This window comes from Panulirus ornatus, chromosome 43, assembly GCF_036320965.1.
Source record: "Panulirus ornatus isolate Po-2019 chromosome 43, ASM3632096v1, whole genome shotgun sequence".
NCBI classification, from domain to species: Eukaryota; Metazoa; Arthropoda; class Malacostraca; order Decapoda; family Palinuridae; genus Panulirus; species Panulirus ornatus.
Window position 1 is genome coordinate 8,453,372 of NC_092266.1, and position 16,764 is coordinate 8,470,135.

The 16,764-nt window shown below is 38.2% G+C and overlaps 1 protein-coding gene across 1 annotated transcript in view; it reads right to left on the reverse strand.

The window, feature by feature from the left end:
- Window positions 1-15,872, reverse strand: part of eff (ubiquitin-conjugating enzyme E2 eff) — a 45,349-nt gene extending 29,477 nt beyond the window's left edge. Inside the window, exon 1 of the mRNA XM_071686895.1 lies at window positions 15,719-15,872. Within this exon, the coding sequence (XP_071542996.1) occupies window positions 15,719-15,742 (24 nt within the window). The 5' untranslated portion in view covers window positions 15,743-15,872. The remainder of the gene's footprint in view (window positions 1-15,718) is intronic.
- Between the last annotated feature and the right edge of the window lie 892 nt (window positions 15,873-16,764).

Sequence of the window (16,764 nt, forward strand, 5' to 3'; positions counted from 1 at the left end):
CATCAATAACACAAAACAAAATTAAGGTAAACAAGTGCTATGACCATTATTATTAGACCTATCGTACGGAGGACTGTTTTACTTTAGGCATGCCACCTCAACTTTGATGAGGCTTTATCATTGGGCATACAGTCTCTTCAAAGAACTTTTCACTCTAAAGGAGTTAGAGTTAACATTTCCCTGCTAACGGAAGTTGCACAGCCTTGGGCTGCCAGAGCCTCTGGAAAGATATCCTTAACACCCACACTCTTAGAAAATGGTCTTCTGGTTACTGCAGATAAAAAAGATCAATACTTTGGGAAGCAAATCGGAGGACATTTTCTTTTATGCAGCAGGTATTAATCTCTATATCTGACACAGCACCAATCAATAAAAAGGAATAATGGTGCCGATGGGTTATCATATAATAAAAAAATCCAATTAAAACCATATACAGATAGCAAAAGCGTCATTTTCTTCATCCTGCAATATGTCGAAAGAAAGGAGGGTACAAAATTAAGGGAAAATGTGAGGTTATGTTTCATAAAACAGGTAAGACACTTTTTCCACAGAATTAACTTCCCAACAGAAATTAACGTGATTTTTCATTATTTGAAAAATACTGTTTTGTGTTACCCTAATGCTCTAAGTGATTTAAGTGAGTGCAGCATTAGCACAAACACAGTGCTAAACTGGATGCCAACACATCCAGTGATTATTTTTCACCTAATGGATGATGGCAGGAGGCAATAGTTATTTATGTTGGTAAGTTTAGTCAAACATTCAAAATAAAGGTAAATTTCTGTTGCACACAAAGTCTGAGTGAGTTTTGATATATTCTACTGATTTCTACAAGTTTTTACCTACTTTTATCCCACTCAACTTGACATTTTTCTTGATCTTCATATTCTCTCCACTACTGATACTATTTCTTGGGGAAAAATTTTTTTTTTTCCTTAATTCATTCTCCATACAGTCTATCATCTCATAAGAAATTTTCTTACATTCTATTCAAATGAAGTGGCAAGTTAAGTGTCTAAAACAACTCTGCAATGCTATTAACTTTGACTACTGATTATGCTCTGCAATAATTGAGTATCATACAAAATAAATAACAGCTGTCAAGTATTTTTGAAATATTGTATTTTACTGAACAATAATATATAAGGCAACAAGGATAAAGTAAATCATGAAAACTCTCAGGTCAATTAATGAAGAAGTTGGTAATACACTTGTAAACTATGAACGGAATCTATAAGTACCTCATCTAATCTGACCATTACAGAAACCAAAATGATGGTAGAAATATACCATATTTGTCTCAAGCTAGGATCACAATACCACTCACTTGCGTTATCTGCTAGTTGACAGTGAGAACCAAGATAATATGCATTTTCATAAGTGTGATGGATTACCTCCTTCATAGCTTGTTGATTATTTGTACAAGTGTATTACCTTCTTATCAATTAACTACAGTTTACCTGAATACTACTATTACCTTATTCCGTATCATTTAAGACGTCTAACAAGAATGCTAGGGCCTCCAAAGGCATTTCTCTAATAACAATAAATCATATAAAGCATCTAAAACATAAGAAGGATTTAAAAATATACTTTTCCTCCAGTTTGGAACCAGCGGTACATATAGCCAAGCTCTATGAACATGGTAATACAGGTTGAGTATCTCTTATCTGAAATGCCTGGGACCAGAAGTGTTTCAGATTTTGGATTTTTTGATTCTGGAATGTTTGCATCTACATAACGAGATATGTGGATATCATGATGGTATGGAAACAAACAAGTTAGAGCCAAGACATACCCTAATGTTTCAACATTTCAACAGTCTTCCTCAGCAAGTGATGGTCACCCAGTGGGACACCTTGATGTGTTGTTCTTTGATTGGATTGTTTGTCCTGCTGCTTAACATGACGAGCAGATGAACCCAGACTGTGTTAACATTGTTCTTAATCCCTTCCTCTAAGTAAGCCCTCACACTATCACTAAACATTTCTTAATCCCTTCCTCTAAGTAAGACCTCACACTATCACTAAACAGTCAATGCCAAGGCAACTACAGGAAAGTGTAAACTTTTTAGTGATAGCATAAGAGCTCACCTAGAGGGGATTAAGAACAACATTAACACATGGTCTGGGTTCATCTGCTGGTCACATCAGGCAGCATAGATCACTATGAACGAGTGGAGGCTGCAGGACAAGTGACCCAATCAGAGAACGACATGCCAAGGCATCCATCCAGGTGACCATTACTTGCTGGGGAACACAGTCCCACTGAATGCCAGAATCAGTCTCCTGAGGAAGATTATTGAATGGTTGAAACATTGAGATATGTCTCAGCTGTAACCCATTTGTTTCCATACCATTATATTTTCCACATATCTCATAACGTAGATGCAAACATTCCAAAATAAAAAAAAAATCCAAAATCCGAAACACTTCTGGTCCCAGGCATTTCAGATAAGGGATACTCAACCTGTATTACCATGTTCATAAATCTTGGCTATATGTAATGCTGGTTCCAAACTGGAGGAAAAGTATATTCTTAAATCTTTTGCAATTCTTTTCTAACCTTAAGATGCTAATTTCATTATATGCTTGTGTATTAGTATTAAAGCCAACACATAAACTTCAGCACTTTTTACATCAAAAGTCAAGAACCAATTACCACCATTTTTCATGTTTAATATCTCGCATAAGTCCTTCCACACACTCCTCTTTGTGGATGTCCTACTAAATTTTTGAGATTCTAAACTGATGAGTCACCGATATGTATCAAGAAGGGTACAGGCCTCAAAGCACTGCCCTGTGGGACTATAACCACCAACAACCAAACTGAGAATTCTCTCCAACAAACCCAAAGTAATTGCTCAGGGAGAAATACTGTGATCACTGCAGGACCTCCTCCCCCTAAACTGATGGCTATCAGTCTCCTATAAGGCACTCTATAAGATCTGACACAATCTTGGTAACTTATGTCAACATTATGTCTCTCATCTATGGCATTTATGAGGTCAGCTGACAAATGAAGATTAGATACACTGCTTCTCTTATTCCTGGAACTATGCTGGATATAACTAACTATGCCATACCACTCAAAATGTTCAACAAGTCTGTGATTGCTTCATGCCTTCCAGGGAGAGAGTTTTACACTCATGATGCCGTCTCAACTTTGTTTGTACATACCATGTCTTTACTCCTATATAAGTAATGCACAGTCACATACATACATACACACACTAGCCTATTAAGCTATACACCCAAGAATAGACATCACAACGGTCAGAGAGATTGGCCGATAGTTGGATCATCTTTGTTGCCTTTCTTGTACACTAGTGATGTTTGCCCTTCTCCAGTCACAAGGGACCAAGTCTGAGTGCAATAACGATTTGAAGATATCAGTTAATGAGGTAAACAATCTGGGCCAGCCACCTAATTCACTTTCAGGTTCATCTGTTTATTTCATTCAGTTTAGTTTTCTACCATCATTTTGGCTACTTGGTGAAGTTTTAAAAGGTTCTGTTAATCCTTTACAGATAACCTACTTAAACTTTAACCCCACATTTTCCCAGATATAAACAACCATGTAATTCACAGTAGCTACCAATCTAGCTCAGCATTGATAGCCTTGCATACTGAGTTTGTTTTGCAAGTGTTCAGAGAATACAAACAGTTGATGAAAATGATTTGGAGCATTAAACTTAATGTTAAAAAAATATGGCAACACTGTCATGGTACATGAAGTGGTTACAGAAAGTACAAGTATTATATCACTCTTGTGGGAAACCAACAGAACCTATGAAAACCTCACCAAACCTCTATAGCCACCAAAATCTGCATCCAAAATTGACCAATGCCAAAATGGCACAAGTCAACAAACAGACAGCAGCTAGGGATAATGCAGTTCACAGCAGCAGATTTATCTAATGCTGGTAGTTCCAATTATATTGACAACTACATTAGGCTTTACAGGTTCATAAGTATATCACCCACATTTACATTAATCAACCCAACAATTTCCCATTAAATAACCCTCATTGCCTTATCTAATAAGAATCAATAAAACTAAATGCTCCCAATAATGCTGTGCAACTACTAATTTCTTCTCTGCCCACCATTGCAAGATGAAATCAATCAATACTCAAAAGCTAATTGTGACGTGGAAAAAGACTGGAAAGTTACCCACAACCTTTGCTATTGCCTTAATTCAAGTGTCCAATAAAATAAATGCTCCATAAGTTCCACAAATGTTAACATTCGATATCCTCTACACATTACACCAGCACTGTTGAACAGTTTCACTCATCACTCAAAGCTACTCCCAATGCAGAGCGAAACAAATTTCATGACTGAAGTGTACAAGTGAATGAGTGGCTCAAATTAAGGGGATATCACATGAAATAGAACACAATCAAAACCACGCAAATAATTGTTTTAAATGATAAATCATGAGTTAAGAAGGTTATGGGATGGCATGGGTTTGGATACAGTTATCAAGTACAATAGGCTGCTATAATTTCCCAGTTTAGCTTTGCATCACTGCTGGCTTTAAATATTCAATTTAGTTCTGCAATGCAAATGTAGTGTTTAGAAAATACAATAAAGTTGCAAGAGATTTTGAATATAATTTTTTTTTCATACTTGATTATCATTTCTAGCATTAGCATGGAAGCATCAGGAACAGATGAAGAAAGGCCACATCTGCTTACATCCATTACCCAGTTGTCATGTGAAATACACCAAAACCACAGCTCTCTATCCACAACCAAACCCTACAAACCTTTCAATGATTCACCTCAGATGCTTCTGTACATGCCCTGGGGTTCTATCCAAAGACAGCTTATCAATCCTGTATACCACATTATTCCAATTCAATCTATCCCATGCACAACTTTCACTTTCCTGCATGTTCAGGCCCTGAATGCTAAAAATTGTTTTCACTCCATCCTTCCATCTCCACTTTGGTCTCCCCATTTTCCTTGTTCCCTCCACTTCTGACATATATTCTGTCAACCTTACCTCACTAATTCTCTCCATATGTCCAAACCATATCAGCACACACTCTTCACCTCTCTCAAACACTCTCTTCTTATTACCACACCTCTCTCTTACCCTTTAATTCTCACTCAATCAAATAATCTTCCACACTGTCTTCAAGCATTCATTTCCAACACAGACACCCTCCCCCACACAGTCTTATCTATGGCCCATGCCATGCATCCATAGAATAATACTGGGACAGCTATAACTTCAAACATACCCATTTCTAACCTCCCAGATAACCATCTCACTTTCCACACATTCTTCAGTGCTCCCAGAACCTTCGTCCCCTCAGCCACCCTATGACTCACTCACACTTCCATGGTTCCATTTGCTGCAATGTCCACTCCCAGGTAACTAAAACATTTCACTTTCTCCAATATTTTCTCCATCCAAACGCCAAACACATATCCTAACTCTAAATATTTGTCACACATTCTTCAAAGCAAATACATGAACCACAAATCCTCTACCAAACAGCTCCTTTCTAATCTTACACTCTGCACATGCCTTCACTCTCTCAATCACTACCCTCCCATACAACTTACCAGATACACTCAACAATTCTATACCTCACTAGTTTGTAAACTCAACCTTTATCCCTCTTGCCTTTATACAATGGTACTAACCATGCATTCTGCACCTCACTATGATCCATACATACACTAAAATCCTGCCTAGCCAATTAAGAACACAGCACCTCACTATGATCCATACATACACTAAAATCCTGCCTATCCAATTAACAACACAGCACCTCACTATGATCCATACATACACTAAAATCCTGCCCATCCAATTAACAACACAGTCACCCCCTTTCTTGATAAACTGAACAGCAACACCATCCACTCCAACCATCTTGCCACATTTCATCCTTCATAAGGCTTTCACCACCTCTTGTATCTTCACCAAACCTATCTCCATGATTCTCTCACTTGGAATACCACCCTAACCCAAACACCCAAAGTCTCACCTGCCACTCTTATCATCAAGCACATTCAACTCCTTCAACATAGTCCCTCCATCACCTCAATTCATCATTATCTGTCATCACTTCCACTTTTCCTCCTTCAATAAAGTTCATCCTTCATTTTCAGCACATTATTAACCTCCTTCCAATGCAACTTCTTGGTCTCCTGCCGCTTTCTCTTATAATCCCCCAATCATTTGCACTCCTATGTAAGGTCTGCCCAAACGCCTACCTTTTCTCATTCACTGCCAACTTAAATTCTTCATCCCACCACTCACTCCCCAATAACCTTTCTGATCCGCCCACCTCCCATCTTTCACATGCCACATGCATCTCTCATTTGCCAGCACTGCTTCTTTAAAAACTTCCCATTTCTCACCCAATCCCCTTGCTTCATTTGTTTCCACCTTCCATTTTACACCCAATATCTTCTGATATCTCTTCTCACCAGTCTCTTTTCCAAGCTCACCTACTTTCACGCCTCTCTTCTCACCAATTTTGTTTCCTCTTTCCTTAAAATCTCCTTGCCCCAGAAGACAGAGATACAACATCCCACCACCCACCCCTTTCAGCACATTTACATCCAAAAGCCTCTTTTCTACACACCTATCAATTAATGTCATCCAATAATGCCTAATGACCATCTTTCCAACTCTCATACATATACTTGCGTATTTCCCTCTATCAAACCAGGTATTCCAAGTCACCAGTTGTTTTTCCATACATAATACAAAATACCCCATGCGCCTCAACTGTCACATAATTCAACTTTGCAGTCAAATTACCCATCACTACTACCCAGTCTTCTGCATCAAAACTGATAAAACACTCACTCAGCTGCTCCCCAAACACTTGCCCCTCACAATCTTTCTTCACATGGGCAGATGCATAAGCATTAACAATGACCTATTTCTTGCCATCACTTTCATATCTACCCATGTCAGTCTAGAATTCATTTCCTTCCACTTTCACACACTCCCACAACTCCTGCTTCTGGATTACTGCAACTCCTTCCTCAGCTCTTGTCCTCTTATGAATCTCTGAATTTACTCCTAGGACACTTCCAAGCTATTCTTCCTCCCTATTACCCATGAGCTTTGTTTCACTCAGAGCCATTATATTCATTAATAAATATCAAGCTGTACCAGTGTGCTGAAAGTCCCCAACTTGTAAAGGTTATGTTTCTGGACACTATTTGTAGGTTCAAGTTCTTTTTCAGTCAGAAAACATACAGAAATAATGATAATTTGTAAGAGTACATTACTATACCTCCCTGCAATACTGTAGTAACTACCGTAATCTGAAATATGGTTAATAAAAATTTTAATATTGATTAAAAAATGGTTTAAGTAGTTGTACTCTAAGAAAGGGTGTTCATCAGTACATTGAACTAAGAATTACATATTATCTCTTGGAACACACTTATACGTACAAGTGCTTGTTGGTGTGATTTTTCATGTCTAGGACTTCAATTATCAGGGAAAATGTGAGGTTAATTATAGTAAAAGACAGTACACTTGAAAAACATCAAGAGCCTATGAAACTTCACCTAACCCCAGCAGAAGTCAGGATTCATCTTGATTTTCAACATTTTAGTCAAAATAAAACAGTCCTACACATGACTGAGCACTGCCAGGGTGGCCTTAAATATCAGTATATAGATGATACATTAGAATCACCAAATCCCAAGTAAATGTATTAAATGCTGATTTGCTGAAGCATTTTGAGATAAACCATGAAAAGGACTGTGGAGCCTTGTTGTGGAGAGGAAGCTGTGGTTTCATGCATTACACGACTGCTTGAGAATGGATGTGAGCGGATGCAGCCTTTCTTCATCTGTTCCTAACGCTATATCACTACTAACATGGAAAACGGCAATCAAGCATGAAAAAAATTGACCATCATTTCAGCTATTAGCTGTGGTATTTATTGGTTCTTTTGATATTCTATACCTGTATTAACTACTTACATTCATTAGCAACATATTATCCATGACAGGCAGTGCCCTTTTCACTATCTTCACTATCTCTAATATTCTAATAAAGGTAACTTTCTAGGATAGCTACATGTCGATATTTGCTTTAAATAGTGACGGTTCTGCAGTGCCTGTATACTGTTTACAGAATACAATAACAATTGTGGAGCATAACATTTTAATGAAGGAAAGTAAAGAAATGAAAAGGGTTTTATATATCAAAGAAACATGTTAACGTAAAAACAAATAATAAACTTGCAAAATATCATAGGAACTACAAAAAACTCACCTGGTACACAAAATGATAATAGAAATAACCTGCATACTTGTCTCCTGATAAGAATCACATGGTTGCCCTCAGTCATCTGTTTTTTTAACATCCAGCAGCACAATGCATTTTCCCAAGTGCAATTGGTTTATTTCAACCAGAATACGAAACACTATAATAAATCTTTGCTGTTAAGATGTGGTTTCCATAGGAACTGCATATTTTGTACTAGTATATTACTTATGGTACTTAACATTAAATAAACCCACACTTTTCCTGACGTAGTTATCAACATCAAAAGACAAGTTACAATGCTTCAAGTTGCAACATTTTGGACTACAGTAATTCAGAATTTGTGTACACTGTACTGACTTACAACACTGCATTTAGACTTGTGACAGACAGGTAAATGAGCTTTAAATGTACTGTATATCACTGTCACTAGAATACTTTCTTTTAATAAAAAAATACACCATAATATGAGGTATTTGTGTACTTGAGCATATTCAACTGGTCTCGGCAAAATACTATTCAATTTGTTGCCCACCAATTAGGAAAATGTTTTAATACTTGATCACCATTTCCCGTATCAGCAAGGTACTGCCTGGAAACAGATGAAGAAAGGCACATCTGCTCATACACACACACATATATATCTTTCTTTCATACTATTCGCCATCTCCCACATTAGCGAGGTTGCGTTGAGAACAGAGGACTGGACCTTTGAGGGAATATCCTCACCTGGCCCCCTTCTCTCTCTCTCTCTCTCTCTCTCTCTCTCTCTATAAATACATATATTTTTTTTTTTTTGCTTTGTCGCTGTCTCCCGCGTTTGCGAGGTAGCGCAAGGAAACAGATGAAAGAAATGGCCCAAACCACCCCCATACACATGCCTTGATTCAATCCACTGACAGCACGTCAACCCCGGTATACCACATCACTCCAATTCACTCTATTCTTTGCCCTCCTTTCACCCTCCTGCATGTTCAGGCCCCGATCACACAAAATCTTTTTCACTCCATCTTTCCACCTCCAATTTGGTCTCCCTCTTCTCCTCGTTCCCTCCACCTCCGACACATATATCCTCTTGGTCAATCTTTCCTCACTCATTCTCTCCATGTGACCAAACCATTTCAAAACACCCTCTTCTGCTCTCTCAACCACGCTCTTTTTATTTCCACACATCTCTCTTACCCTTACGTTACTTACTCGATCAAACCACCTCACACCACACATTGTCCTCAAACATCTCATTTCCAGCACATCCATCCTCCTGCGCACAACTCTATCCATAGTCCACGCCTTGCAACCATACAACATTGTTGGAACCACTATTCCTTCAAACATACCCATTTTTGCTTTCCGAGATAATGTTCTCGACTTCCACACATTTTTCAAGGCTCCCAGAATTTTCGCCCCCTCCCCCACCCTATGATCCACTTCCGCTTCCATGGTTCCATCCGCTGCCAGATCCACTCCCAGATATCTAAAACACTTCACTTCCTCCAGTTTTTCTCCATTCAAACTCGCCTCCCAATTGAATTGACCCTCAACCCTACTGTACCTAATAACCTTGCTCTTATTCACATTTACTCTTAACTCTCTTCTTTCACACACTTTACCAAACTCAGTCACCAGCTTCTGCAGTTTCTCACATGAATCAGCCACCAGCGCTGTATCATCAGCGAACAACAACTGACTCACTTCCCAAGCTCTCTCATCCCCAACAGACTTCATACTTGCCCCTCTTTCCAAAACTCTTGCATTCACCTCCCTAACAACCCCATCCATAAACAAATTAAACAACCATGGAGACATCACACACCCCTGCCACAAACCTACATTCACTGAGAACCAATCACTTTCCTCTCTTCCTACACGTACACATGCCTTACATCCTCGATAAAAACTTTTCACTGCTTCTAACAACTTGCCTCCCACACCATATATTCTTAATACCTTCCACAGAGCATCTCTATCAACTCTATCATATGCCTTCTCCAGATCCATAAATGCTACATACAAATCCATTTGCTTTTCTAAGTATTTCTCACATACATTCTTCAAAGCAAACACCTGATCCACACATCCTCTACCACTTCTGAAACCACACTGCTCTTCCCCAATCTGATGCTCTGTACATGCCTTCACCCTCTCAATCAATACCCTCCCATATAATTTGCCAGGAATACTCAACAAACTTATACCTCTGTAATTTGAGCACTCACTCTTATCCCCTTTGCCTTTGTACAATGGCACTATGCACGCATTCCGCCAATCCTCAGGCACCTCACCATGAGTCATACATACATTAAATAACCTTACCAACCAGTCAACAATACAGTCACCCCCTTTTTTAATAAATTCCACTGCAATACCATCCAGACCTGCTGCCTTGCCGGCTTTCATCTTCCGCAAAGCTTTTACTACCTCTTCTCTGTTTACCAACTCATTTTCCCTAACCCTCGCACTTTGCACACCACCTCGACCAAAACACCCTATATCTGCCACTCTATCATCAAAGACATTCAACAAACCTTCAAAATACTCACTCCATCTCCTTCTCACATCACCACTACTTGTTATCACCTCCCCATTTGCGCATATATATATATATATATATATATATATATATATATATATATAGTGCCATATAGTGCCATATATATATATCATTATACTTTGTTGCTGTCTCCCGCGTTAGCGAGGTAGCGCAAGGAAACATACGAAAGAATGGCCCAACCCACCCACATACACATCCACACACACACATATACATACCTATACATCTCAACGCATACATATATGTATACACACAGACATATACATATATACACATGTACATAATTCATACTGTCTGCCCTGATTCATACATATATATATGTAAAGACATAAATACATACATTGCCTTCATCCATTCCTGTTGTTACCCCATCCCAAAGGAAACAGCATTGCTACCTCCTGCTTCAGTGAGGTAGTGCCAGTAAAACAGACAAAAAAGGCCACATTCATTCACATTCAGTCTCTAGCTGTCATGTGTAATGCACCGAAACCACAGATTCTTATCCACATCCAGACCCCACAGACCTTTCCATAGTTTACTCTAGACATTTCACATGCCCTGGTTCAGTCCACTGACAGCCCATCAACCCAGGTATACCACAACGTTCCACTTCACAACATACACATGTACATGTTCATCATTACACTATTACTATATCCAGTTAGTGTAGGAATTTTATTACATCTGGAAGGAATGATAAAGACACTGATAAGAATACAGGACATAAGCAAATCACTGTTATGTTACATGCGCTCAGGTGGTCTGAAACTGGTCAGAAATTCAGTAGTAATATACAAGTCTGTGGGTCTCCTTCACTGTTATCTATATACTAACCTCTAAAATACTGTTTGCATTACCTGTGACATCACATTTTGTCAAATCTCACAATTTTGGAATAATCTAGATCATAGATCAGCCTTGTGCCTCTCCCTCTCAGTAACCCTACATTCAACTTATCCAACTCCACCAGCATTTATAGCCTTCACCACCATGTGTCACCACAGTATCATTTTCAATAAGCTTTCATTAAATATCATCTAAATTTCATTATAACTGCGTAGAACAGAATTTGGATGACTGGCACTTTTGGCCCTTATGGACAACTTGGCCCCTACAGGCACTTCCACCTTAACCAATGCTTTGACCCCTGCCAACAGTTCATATCTTAATATCTACTGACACTTTATCCATGCCCCTGTAACCTCCCATGAAAATAGCCTTTTTCCAAATGTCTCCATTGCTGCTAAAGAACTGTACACAGTTCCATTATAAGATTAACCGTGGAATATGCAGTGCATATAAAATCTCAACCAATATTAAATTAATCCCAACCGAACTTGAATAACATAAATGAGAGATGATGAGTTGACAGCTTATTCGATATTTGTATTCCACATCAATAAACAAAATATATAAAAATGTGCAAAAACAACTGCATATTTGTCTCATTCAATGTCAATCTTGGCCCAACCTTACAGTAACTGTTAATATATTTACAGTGACTGATGGTTCGTTCGATGATGTAATCACCATCATCACAAAGGGAAAAAGCTACATATAATGAATTTGGCTACAAAACATTCATAAACACAATTCAAAAAGGTCTACCCACTATAAGTCATCGCATAGCATTACTCAACGATGATAATAATAATATGGGTGGGCAGTTTATCCAACGAAACACATCATCGGATCACTCTCTGACTTGTTGGCAGCTCATTCATGAACACCCAATGGCTGCTCACTCCCTTACTCATCACAGGCCCATTCACTAACACAATGGCATCTCACATTTTGACAAGTCTTTAACCCCTATGGACTAACTTGTGACTCCTCCTCTTGCTACTGCAGCAAGAGGAGGTATTGCCTTATGTAATATCATTCAATACGAAAGATGGATCAGTCATTTGCAGGTATTTCTGTTATCATAAACTATATGAAGCAACTAATACATACCTGTAAGCAGCTATTTCCCAAAGGTTGTTTTGTTGCAGAGTTAAAACAGAATCTTTATCTAACAAAATACAATGTTCCAAATTATCTTCTGCAACTATTATTGTATTCTCGAGACACTACATTACACTGAACAAAATCTCTTTAAAAATTCAAAGAGGCGTGGGGGCAAGCTGGTAATTTCCTAAGCAGCCATATAAAATGTGAGGTGCAGATACTTTAGAAAGTTTCAATATCAGATTAGATGAAAACCTGATTTTGAGCAGGTGGGTACGAGGGGTAACTTCCTTTGATGTACCAACAGGCCTTGTGAAGTTTTCTTCAATTTTTGTTCTCACACCTGTCAAGAATTGTCAAAATATTGACAACAGAACAGGCAGCTAACCGAACCCAACCTCCCAATATTCATCCATTCTATGTAGTCCCCACACGGTCCCTGGAGTGAAGAACCCCCTCTTCATGGTGAAGATTTGATAATTATATTGATGTTGGCGTACTTCCACCCTGAATTTTGGTTGGTACTGTATACGAAAACATATGCATGTCATAATTCATGTCATAATTCATGAATTTTGAAGGAAATGGCATCAATGGAATCCTCCTACTGATTTAAGTCATCAAAAAGGGCTGGGTTTTAAATTGGATGATAACTGTGACGTAAAAACTCTCTCCACCAACAATTCTGAGTGTACAGAATGAACAGCTAACATCTTCATGAAGATGTGTCAATCAGAATGGGAGAACACTTATGGCACCATTACGTAAACTATCCTGTGGCAGGCCAAAGATAAACCTGCCCTGTAGGGCCATTTAGTTTGTTAATTTACACACCATATAAAGCTGCAATCAAACAATAGCACTTGCCAACTACGTCTAAAATGGCTAAATTTTTATATCACTGACGAACACTGAATGCTGCTGTGTATCACAATGTTCACATCTGACGAAATCCAAGTTATGCAAATATGTTGGTTGAGTTCAGATGCCTACACAATTGTAAGACCTAAAATACTACAAACACGAGATCTCTCCACAAAGGGTTGGATGATAATAAAGTATCTTGATAAAGATCTGAACACACGGTTCACTTCACAAACTAAATGATGCAAGGCACCATCAAGTGGAGTATAATTTTATGATGACAAAAGAATCTAACCATTACTATGGCCCATATGTCATCTGTACCATTAAACCAGGTTATCCATCTTCATGCTTTTGTATTTAATAATATTTCACATTACTGTATCATTTAACCTTACATTTTCTCTCCTCCTCATAACTCTAACAATAGCGAGCTAATATTTTTAAATAAGTCATACGAGTGAATGTTGAAAATTTCACTTAAATCATTCCATACAATAGCATGAACATATCAACAATTCCATAAAAGTAGAACAGAGAGCATAGACCTATGTCACAAATATTTTTGTAGTCAACGTCTCTTGGGCTATTAGGAAATGTAAGTAAAGTTTAGGTAACTTCTATTGATTTTCATGCACTATTATCTGAAAACTTTTACATTTGTAAACCCTTTTCCCTTGAAATCATTAATCTGTCCACTATCATCTTTCTTGATATGACAGAAATTATAAACTGCAAATCACACTCCAAAACTCGCTATATTCCCGGACCGCTACACCAACATTGCATTACAAAATTACTCAATTTGCGGTCCAAAGGCAGTTGTTATGTAGTGCTATACAAATAATTCTGCCTTAAGGTTTTCATGATCTTATGATTTTGTTATATGTTTAACGTAACAGTAATAGTACATCGTCCCTAACGTTCAAAATGGTCTGTACTACGGTCTTATCTAACATTTTGAGAAAAGAATACAAAGGCCCAAACTGAGGTCCATAAATCATTATATTCTCTCTCAAAAACACAACAGTTAAAACTACCAGTATTGTAGACGTGGATTAATCAGTTGTTACAACTCGACATTGACACACAGCTGAGCTGGTAGACTCCCTTCACCCAAAATAGATTTCCACTACTTCCTAATGATGTAATAAGCTCAAAATTGTAGATTTCCAGTAATTCCTAATGATGTAATGAGCTCAAACTGTACAATGAAACAGCATAAATATATTATCCTGATATATCCTGTATAATAACTCCAATGTCAACTCCCACCACCGAGATCCATCTAATCTTCCCTCACAAAATGACTGACTCATTCTCACGTCTAATTCTTCTAAATCAAAATGGGGGAATAGGACCAAATTAACCTTACAACATAGAGAAGCCTGAGATCCTGACCATGACGGGGTCATGCCCGGCCTAATTACCCTCACGTACCTCACTGCTATCTAGGTCAAACTAGCAGGACCTTGAGGATATTTAAATATAGCGGCCACTCTGACAACTCCTACGTCATCTTAGACATGTTGTAATCATATATATATATATATATATATATATATATATATATATATATATATATATATAGCCCGGGAGGTTTGGCCTAGTCACCCCTACCATTCCATCTTGTACCGAGGAGGTCTGCTGCCCCTCTAGGCCAGCCTCGAGACTGAGCCCAGGCTAATCTAAGTATAGTATGGGCGTGCGGGCGTGCGGGTGGGCGTGCGGGCGTGAGGGATGGCACGGGTGTACGCCTGCGCCTCCTCCTGTACGCCCAGACGTGCACACATTACCTCCTCCTCCTCCTCCTGCTCCCGTCCTTTTTTTCCCCCCTCATTACCTCTCTAACTCAGTCTAGACTACAGTCTCCACGTTACCTTCGTACCGAGCAACGATCACTGAGTCAACGTGTCGTCATGATGAATGGAAAATTCCAAACATTGATAAAATACAGCCTTTAAGACTCGTCTCCTTCAGCCGTCAATTTTCATTTCCAGTTTTCTCAGATAATACAAGACATAGCGTGGTCATGATGGCCCGACCAGATCCACGTCTAGAGTGTAAAACCTATTTCACGAACCGAGCTTACCTTATTAATTCTTTTTAGTGCCATAACTCTCTGTAATTGTAAGCTTTGACCACAGACCGTGAACCTCACTCACACACTGCCCGAACCAAGATGGTAGATGGCGGAACCTGCGCGGAGGAATACTCTCACTCCACTATTCCTCTAATATCCTCTCTATACCACTATATTATCTTATAAAAAAAAATGTCTATACTCGATTTTCTATCATTCCAGCACGATCAGGGACTCGAGTTTCTCGGAATTTATAGAAATGGTGTTCTTTACGAACTACTTTGCAGTAGGTTCTGGACAGCTATCTCAGCTGACGATATCATTTCCTGTGAAAAATAACTACAACCAAATAAATGAGTCATTTACCTCCCATTATGGCAGTATTTATTAATATTGGGCATTTATATATTTACACGATTTTTTTTCGGTTGTTTGAGGTGTTTGTGAGGGATATGATGGTGTGAAGAGAGTGTGTTGGATTTTTGTGTTTAATTATTTGAGACAGCGGGAAGTTTGAACAAACAGTGACGTAGTATGACGTCATAGGTAGACACCAGCGCCTTCCACCCATCTTTATAATTGCATCATAATTCCTTTCTCTCATCAACAAAAAAACATTTTTTTTCATTTTATTCATTCATGAACAGTGAAGTTTATAAAATTTCATAGTTCTTAACATTCAGTCTTGGAAATGGGTGAACTACCTTTACATATTCTAATCAAATCAGGAATGCTTGTTCATATATACTTTCATTGTCATATTACACCCAAGAATTGCTTGAAAATTTTTCCTCATATCTAAAATATCTTCGTAAAGTTACAAAAGTTTCAAAAAGCCGCTGTAGCAATTTTGTATTATCATTTAATACTAACACAGACGACTCACGATATAGCTTTATCAAAGGATAAACAAAACCTAATTTGACTGTGTCAATAATTGTTTATTATAAATTAGATTAACATAATGTAATGTAATGAGTTCTATATGAATGCTCATGTCTGACCACCTTTCTAAGCTTACTGGAAGTAGATTTACATTGGTGGAGAAACATCAT